Source organism: Conger conger, chromosome 15 (assembly GCF_963514075.1).
Source record: "Conger conger chromosome 15, fConCon1.1, whole genome shotgun sequence".
Taxonomy (NCBI): Eukaryota; Metazoa; Chordata; class Actinopteri; order Anguilliformes; family Congridae; genus Conger; species Conger conger.
In genome coordinates, this window is record NC_083774.1 from 3,988,266 (window position 1) to 3,997,387 (window position 9,122).

The 9,122-nt window shown below is 50.7% G+C and overlaps 1 protein-coding gene across 1 annotated transcript in view; it reads left to right on the forward strand.

Annotated features, from left to right (window-relative positions):
* The window catches only part of LOC133111946 (protein CBFA2T3-like), a 56,180-nt gene that overhangs the window by 26,457 nt on the left and 20,601 nt on the right, over positions 1–9,122 (forward strand). Inside the window, 2 exon segments of the mRNA XM_061222590.1 lie at positions 5,966–6,112; positions 8,151–8,392. Coding sequence (XP_061078574.1) covers positions 5,966–6,112; positions 8,151–8,392 — 389 coding nt within the window.

A 9,122-nucleotide genomic window follows, 5' to 3' on the forward strand; every position in this document is an offset into this window, starting at 1 on the left:
TGAGGTGAGGATAGCGCTGTGTGAGGTGAGGATAGCACTGTGTGGGGATAGCACTGTGTGAGGTGGGGATAGGACTGTGTGAGGTGGGGATAGCGCTGTGTGGGGTGAGGATAGGACTGTGTGAGGTGGGGATAGCGCTGTGTGGGGTGAGGATAGGACTGTGTGGGGATAGCACTGTGTGAGGTGGGGATAGCACTGTGAGGTGGGGATAGGACTGTGTGAGGTGGGGATAGCGCTGTGTGGGGTGAGGATAGGACTGTGTGGGGATAGCGCTGTGTGGGGACAGCACTGTGTGAGGTGGGGACAGCACTGTGTGAGGTGGGGACAGCACTGTGTGAGGTGGGGACAGCACTGTGTGAGGTGGGGACAGCACTGTGTGAGGTGGGGACAGCGCTGTGTGAGGTGGGGACAGCACTGTGTGAGGTGGGGACAGCGTTGTGTGAGGTGGGGACAGCACTGTGTGAGGTGGGGACAGCACTGTGTGAGGTGGGGACAGCGCTGTGTGAGGTGGAGACAGCGCTGTGTGAGGTGGGGACAGCGCTGTGTGAGGTGGGGACAGCGCTGTGTGAGGTGGAGACAGCGCTGTGTGAGGTGGGGACAGCACTGTGTGAGGTGGAGACAGCGCTGTGTGGGGTGGGGACAGCACTGTGTGAGGTGGGGACAGCACTGTGTGAGGTGGGGACAGCACTGTGTGAGGTGGGGACAGCACTGTGTACTTCAGCAGACGGCACACAGTTGCTGTGTAGAGTCTCCAGCAGAAGCCCTCAGGACACCTTCAGTCTTTCTAGACGACCTGCTGGTTTAATACCTGAACTGGTACCATCATCACAACCTGTAGGCCAGCGGAGGACGGGCATGCCCCTATTTTTTCTCACTACTGTTTGAGGGGTTTCTCTCCAACTCGGGAGTCGTTTACCTCATGTGCTACCTGGGGCTCAGGGCTGATGCTTCCCATTTTTCTCCCCTTCCCTGTTACTCTTTGGTGGTATGCTATACGAATTGAATTGAATTGAATTGAATTGAATTGAATTGAATTGAATTGAATTGAATTGAATTGAATTGAATTGAATTGAATTGAATTGAACTGAACTGAACTGAACTGAACTGAACTGAACTGAACTGAACTGAACTGAATTGAATTGAATTGAATTGAATCGAATTGAAAACATAAATAAACTTAATTAATATTAAAAAAATAAGAACAAGAACAGTAGCGAGCAGTAAGGGCAGTGTCCCGAATCGGATCCGTCCAGTAAACACCCACGTCTGAGGCGTTCTGCGTGCGGACAGCCGCGTACAGTGCGTTTATAAATACTGCCTCTGGGGCCAGATGGCAGCAGTTGTTCCGGGCCCATTTATCCCCGCGCCCTGCAGTCCATTCCCGGCGCTGACGGCTCCCCCCGCCAACATGATTACCGCCGGAGCGCCGCGGCGGGGCCGGCCTTATATGTCACGGGCCCTGACAGGACACGAGCCGGCCGCGTAAACGGAGAGTCCACGGCCCGGGCCGATCCGGAGGTCAGGAGTACACGGGCAGGGGAGGCTATTTTTATCGGAATAGTATCAACACTTTGTCAGCCTTACCGATGTGAATATTCCCGTTTCTTTTCAGCGGGAGTGGGACTCTGTGCTTGGGACACGGTGCGAAAGACGTTAAGGAAACATGATGTGCTTAAAGAAGCACACAGACGCATGTCACAAATAACAAAAACCAAAGAGTAAGACCATCTCAACGAGTGTTTTCGACTTATGGATTCGACTTCAAATCTTATTTCTATTACTTTCATCGCTAAATGAGACAAAATGATTGCCAATGGGGTGAGACAGTTTATTTCATTTCAAGATTTGCCATTTGGTCGAGAATATTTCACTTGTCAAGCAAACAGTAACTTTGAAACAAGCCAATATTTTCTACTTGAGAGAAAAAAAATAAGACTCATAACAAGACGAAAACACTCACCTTTTTTTTTTCTTTTTGCTGGGAAGCACTTCAAGAACACAGCCACATACTGTAAACGCAATGGCAATGACTGATAAAGACTGGTTTCCACGGAATACACTTGTAGATTTTCTGCTTCGCTCAGTAATGCATTAACTGTGCTGCGTTTCGTTTAGAAAAGGATAGATGTTGCTGTCCAACTGTTGTATCGCTGATAGTCAGCGGGAATGTTTACAAAATGGAGGTCTTACCTCTGTGATGGGCTGGCGGATAATCCGGAAGGTGCTGCTTTTATCTCCGGAAGGTGACGCATGATCATGATCTTTTCTTTCTGTCTATTCTGTCTTCCTGCGACTCCTATTTTCATCTTCCAAGACCGGAAATGAATGGGAGGAGAGAAGCGGTTAATCTTTTTAGTGCTCACACACAGGTAGACACTCACACAGTGCCCTGTATAATGTTGGGGAAAAATACATCTTTTCTTGGTTTGGTTCTGCATTTTAGATTTGTAAGCATACATTCAAAAACCCCAACCATAACGTTTGAGACAAATGGCTTCACAGGTGTTTCTGATTTGTCAGGTGTGTTCACTTGCTTCCTTAGTTCAGGTGTTAGAGAACCTGGTGCTGTATTAACAAATTCTGAAGAGTACAGAAACCAAAGCCGAAGTTGAACCAAAGTTGAACCAAATGCCTCCAAACTCATGGCACTTCATCTGAGAGCAAGACAATGATCTTGAACAGATTGTAAAAGCAACAAAGGAGTTTCTCAAAGCCTAATAACTGAAAAATAGTTGACTGGCCAAGTCAACTTATCTGAATAATATGCTAAAGAGCAAACTTAAGGCAACTAGCTCTCTAAAAAAGCTGAGTATGGCAGTCGTTTTTTTTTCCCACAAGGTCAGTTTACAAACGCTAAACAATAAGTGCATTCCAAGCCTAGCAAGTTCTACTCAAGTTGCTTTTGTCCCAGAGGGAAAGGATATTATCCACCCTGAAATGACAGTTGTTATTGGAGTAAAAAAATCATGTTGAGAGTTATAGAGGGTGGCCAGCTATATGGCCACTGTTGTGGCAAAGTCTCAGTATTTATGGTTTGGCAGCAACCCTGGTTGTTTTTGAGGAAGATGATGTGTATGCACGCACAGGGGAGTCCGTGTCATATTCGAGAGTTGCGAGGCCATGAGTCTTCCTGATTGACATTGAAAAACAAGTGGGATAAATTCACTGTCAACAACTGAGAAAAAGATCATCATTGATCACCTGTAGACATTGTGGCGCAACGTAAGTTTCCATGCGACTTTGACATTCAGGTTCACAGTCATCCTCTATGGTGGGGGGTGGGGGTTTTTGCTCTTTTGGCTGGCCGCTGTGTTTGACTGATTCTGATATCCCCCCCCCTACACTCAGTAGTCTTGTTTGCAGGATATTGAGTCCTGCTCCAGGGTCACATACACTGTAAAGTTACCCCTGCCGTCCCTGCAAAAGCCATCAGTCTGCCAGGCGGTAGCTGAAGGACCTCTTCCAGTCAGGGCCAGCCAGGCGTATATACTGTTTCCCCTGCAGCACCCAGCTCCCAGCACAACATTTACCTCCGCAGACTGTAACACTGTAAGCAGAGCCCAAGGAGGTCCCAGCAGACAGAACAGATCTGTGATTCTGTTCCCCACCCACTCCACCGTTTCTGCAGAAATACTTGGGGAAAAAAAAATATCGCAAAAAAATAAATAAATAATCCTTTTCTCTTACGTTTACAATGTCACACAATTCACGAGAAACCTCCGTTAGGCATTCCCGGGAAGTTAGGGAATGGACGAAACAGACAAGTCTGCCAGCTGGAAAAGGGATTCGTTTTTAATAGAATTAAGGAGCATCACTGTAATGTAAACAATTTTTCCTGGACTTATTATTACAAGATGATTTATTTTGGGAGAAAACATTTGTTATTGGCGATGCCTGTAGTTTGTCTTATGGATGCACAAACTTAAGCTCAAATGAGTGGTTATCAGTCAACGCATGACTAACTGTCATAGTTATGAAAGTCAGCAATAAACAATGAAAGAAAATACTCACACACTCGATGCAATTCTCTTTTAGAGCATCAAGTGCACAAGTCTTTTTCTTTCACAGTTTCTACTCTTTTCGACTCCCTGAGCCGCGGTGTTGGCGTGCGCGCGTCTCTTCGAACGTTTCACTGGGCGTTGAGAACATTTCACTCCGCAAACGGTGCGTTTCCTCGTACCCGCTACCGTTACACTCAGCGACTCGAACGGCGTGGAACCTAGCACCGCAAACGCAGCCCTAACGATTACATTACAAACGGGGGTTAGGAAAACAAAGGCGAATTTCTTTTCCGAGCCGAGGGGATAATTGTGCGAAAGGCGAAGACCGTTCGGGGCGCTTCCGGCAGTAGGCCGAAACGCTGAAAAAGGACAGCAGCTGACGGAGGATTAGCGGCGGTTAGCGGCGGTTAGCGCGGGACGCTCGAGGCCCACGTGTCCCTGCGTGTGTCCCCCCGCTACCCGCCCGCGTCCTCAGGCAGCCACGGGAAGCGCCCCGGGGGCCCCAGGGAGCCAGGAAAGGCAGGAGCACCTGACCGCGTGCCGGGCCGAGCTCTCCTTGTTTGGTCCCGGGGCGGACGGCCGCGCAGGTTCGCCCCGGACGGACGGACGGACGCGGTGACGGACAGCGGCAGACCCGGCTGCACTTGTCACTGACCGTCAAAGAGGCTGTCCGTACGGGGGGGGGGAGGGGACAGCCGGACGGTGAAACAGAGCAGAGGACGCTCGGGGGGGTGGGGGTGGGGGGGGGGGGGAGCAGCTGAGCGGGACAGCAGGTGCTACGGGATGTTTCCAAGAGAAGAGATATTTGTGTTTACCTTCATCTCCGCACGCTCTCCATCTCTCACCTACTTCTACCCTACACTACCCTACCCTACCGTACGCTACCCTACACTACCCTACCCTTCCCTACCGTACGCTACCCTACACTACACTACCCTACCCTACCGTACGCTACCCTACACTACCCTACCCTACCGTACGCTACCCTACCCTACCCTACGCTCTGCTCTGGACCTCCAGACTGCTCATATTCTGTACAGAGAAACCGTGGCCTTGGTTCAGCACAAATCTTTACATGTTGTCGATTGCTGAACCGCATTCAAATCAAAGATAACAGTACATTACTGTAAATCCACACCTGACAGGCTGTTTAATTCTGAACTAAGAACTACGTAAGTAATTGGTGACATTTTCTGTTTGATTGTGGCAATATGTGCAATTTTACACAATGCACAATGGTACTTGGTCTATTTTTTGCCATACTGTTATTCACCTTCCTAAAATGCATGAATCAACTTTAAGTCGTATTAGATGACACCATCTGCTAAACAAACAAATAAATGCAATGCATAACTCATAACATATAGCAGGAATCAGCACCACCAAGTGCTCCTGGTGCCAAATCGCCCACAAAACAGCAACCAAGCACGTTGGAGCTTCTGTGTTTTCGACCGATATTGACCAATCATGTACAAATATAAGACGTAGTCCGAGACCGCAGAATGTCATAAGTTGAATGTCCACTATAGAGTCCCGACTCTGACTGTGACCTGGGGCTACAGGAGAGTCCTGACTCAACCTCTGACTCTCTCTCTGACTCTGACTCTCTCTCTGACTCTGACTCTGACTCTGACTCTCTCTCTGACTCTGACTCTGACTCTGTCTCTGTCTCTGACTCTGTCTCTGTCTCTGACTCTGTCACTGACTCTGTCCCTGACCCTGTCTCTGTCTCTGTCTCTGACTCTGACTCTGTCTCTGACTCTGTCTCTGTCTCTGTCTCTGACTCTGTCTCTGTCTCTGTCTCTGACTCTGTCACTGACTCTGTCCCTGACCCTGTCTCTGTCTCTGTCTCTGACTCTGACTCTGACTCTGTCTCTGACTCTGTCTCTGTCTCTGTCTCTGTCTCTGACTCTGACTCTGACTCTGACTCTGACACTGACCCGGGCGCTCTCTCGTTTCTCCAGGTAGCACAGAACAGACGGCTGGAACGATGCCCGATTCACCCGCTGATGTGAAGACCCAGCCCAGATCCACTCCGCCCGCCATGCCACCTCCGCCCCCTGCCGTCAGCCAGGCAGCCAACCGCAGCGCTTCGTTCACGCCCACCACCAGTAAGTCCGCGTTACCGTGGCAACCCCCCCCCCCCCCCGCCCCCTCTTCCCTCTTTCCCTTTCAAAAATTTTTGTGCAAAGCCGCAAATCAACACTTCCCCGCGTTTTCGCCGTTTCAATCATCCCCTCCAAGCCCGGCGGCAGAAGACCCGGCTCCCCAAAATGGGACAGAAGAGGCAGAAATTGAGTGTTTTATGACCTTGTTAAAAATGAATCCGGTTTAAAATGGCAGCACTTTCCCCCTGTGAGTCTCCTCATCTCGCACGTCGAAGCCTCGCTGTGTGTCTCAGCAGAGAGGCCTCAGCTACGGGCCGTTTCTCCCCCTGATTTACCCCCTCAATCAGTGCCATTTCTACCTTTCATTTTTATTGGGGGGGGGGCGGTAAGGGGGGCTGGTAAGCATGAATATAAATTCAAACCTTTTCAAAGAATAACAAGGAGCAGCGGTATTGAAACTCTGGGAAGTTGACGGTTTAGAGCAGAGCAAACTCATAATCATGTTTGGAAAGTTCTCATTATATTACCGGCTTTACAGTAGGACTGTTTAGTACACAATCCATATTATTACACGCAGTACACTGCAAAACCTTAATACTGAGACTTAAAATCTTATTTATTTTCCAAGAAAAAGACAGTTTGACTGATTTCAAGATTTGCCATTCGGATAAGAAAATTCCACTCGCAAAACATGAAGTTAAAGCGAGCTAATATTTTCTACTCGAGAGAAACAAAATGCGATGAATGTTTGTCTGAAATGACGAGACTAAGCAGCGCGTTAAGACAGTGATGTCTGTGCGGCGCAGACGCGCGTGTGTTGGGACAGGAGCGCTGGGGGTCTGTGCCAGCTCCCCGCAGGTGCGTGCTGGGTCAGGCTGTTTGTTTACAGACGGCGGGACGGCGGGGGAGAGGGGGGGGGGGTGGGTTCACTGCAGAGAGCGTTCGCTCCTGTGGCCTGCGGACCGCTTTCTTCCCTATATAGCAATGACGGGCCGTGTTGTTTCACCTGTCGCTGGTCACCAGCAGTGCGCCCGATCGGCTCTATAACCAGAACACAAGTGGCTGGTCACATGGTCGCCCCATATGCGTGCCCTGCCAGAGACACACGGACACCGAGGCAACTTGTAGTGGGGAGAGAACGGATTGTGCGTTCATACACACATACATACACACACGTCTATATCTCCAGAAGAGAACACCGTGTGAGAGTTAATTCATATACTCCATATTTTTGTTTAACAAGGCATTAATCTATGCACTATTTCCTTGTAGTGGATAACACGTCTGAAAGCCAGGTTGACATTGGATGCTATCACTTCTGCAGTGCAGTGGTAGGAACGTATGATGTATAAATAAGTACGCGTGCATGTGTTTATCTGCCTTCTGAACCGATCTGCCATTTAATACACTTCAGACGGCCGTACGGGAATGCTACGGTAAATAAGGCAGGAGTCCCGGGGCGGGGGGTGGGGGGGGGGGGGGGGGGTTTGAGAATAGAGAGGGGGGTTAATTTGGGAGCAGGGGGGAAGGGGGGAAGGGGGGGGCTTCTGAACCTGAAAGCTGCAAATCTACTTTCAGCTGGTGGACATGTGCGGGGCCAGATTTAGCAGCACACCTGCTGTCGGAATAAAAGTAACTCAGGGCACGGGGCTATATTCGGCAGCTCTTTAACAAGTTCCTCTTATAGTGGTGTTCCAGTGAGTGAGTGAGTGAGAGACGGGGGGAGACAGGCCGGCCGGGGGGGGTGATGAACAGCTGAGGGGGGGCGCGGGCCTGGCTCGGAGAGGGATGATCCTCGGTGCAGGCAGCAGCGGGGGCGCATTTGGAGGTGGCGCGCGTGTGACACCGCCGTCTCCTCCCGCACCGTTTCTGGATCCGGAGCGGGAAGCCACCGTGGCCGCCATGCGCCTGCCCTCTCCGGGATCGCGGGCGGGTTCCAGCGCATCACGGGGGGCGGAGGGGGGCGCAGGGTCAGGGTCGGGGTCAGGGTCAGGGTCGGGAGGTGCAGGAGCTGACGGCGCGCCCCTCTCTCTCTCCGCAGTGCTGAACGGGAGCAGTCACTCTCCCACGGCGCTGAACGGCGCTCCCTCCACGCCCAACGGCTTCAGCAACGGCCCGGCCATGTCCTCCACCGCCTCGCTGTCCAATCAGCAGCTGCCCCCGGCCTGCGGAGCCCGCCAGCTCTGCAAGCTCAAGCGCTTCCTCACCACGCTGCAGCAGTTCGGCAACGACATCTCGCCCGAGATCGGGGAGCGCGTCCGCAGCCTGGTGCTGGGCCTGGTGGTGAGTCCCCGAAACCTCCTCTTCCTCCTCCCCTTCCTCCTCTTCCTCCTCTTACTCCTCTTCCTCCGCTTCCTCCTCCTCTTCCTCCTCCACTTCCTCCTCCCCTTCCTCCTCCTCCTCTTCCTCCGCTTCCTCCTCCTCTTCCTCCTCCACTTCCTCCTCCTCTTCCTCCGCTTCCTCCTCCTCCTCTTCCTCCTCCACTTCCTCCGCTTCCTCCTCCTCCTCTTCCTCCTCCACTTCCTCCGCTTCCTCCTCCTCCTCCACTTCCTCCACTTCTTCCCCCTCCTCTTCCTCCTCCTCTTCTTCCTCCTCTCTCTCTCTCACTCATCCTCCAGTGCACGAACTGTAGTTTTTAACAGTGATCAATGATTTACAATAATATACAACACCCAACCCTCCACCACTCTCACACATTCGCAGATCACACTTGACAATAAGGGTGCATGATGGTGTAGTTGGTTTTTAACTTTGATTATGATGTACAATAATGTAGAGAACTCGCCCTGCTTCTCCTCACTCACTCATCCTCCAGCACATGAACTACGTACAGTTTTTAATATTGATTAATCGTACAATAATGTACAGAACTTGCTGTCCTCCTTTCACACATTCCCTGGTCACACTTTGCAAACAGGCGACATGAACTGTAGTTGTTGATTTTTGATGTACAATAATTAAATACAAGCATGTGAATAATTATTCATTAATGTATTTGTTCCAGCTAATGTAA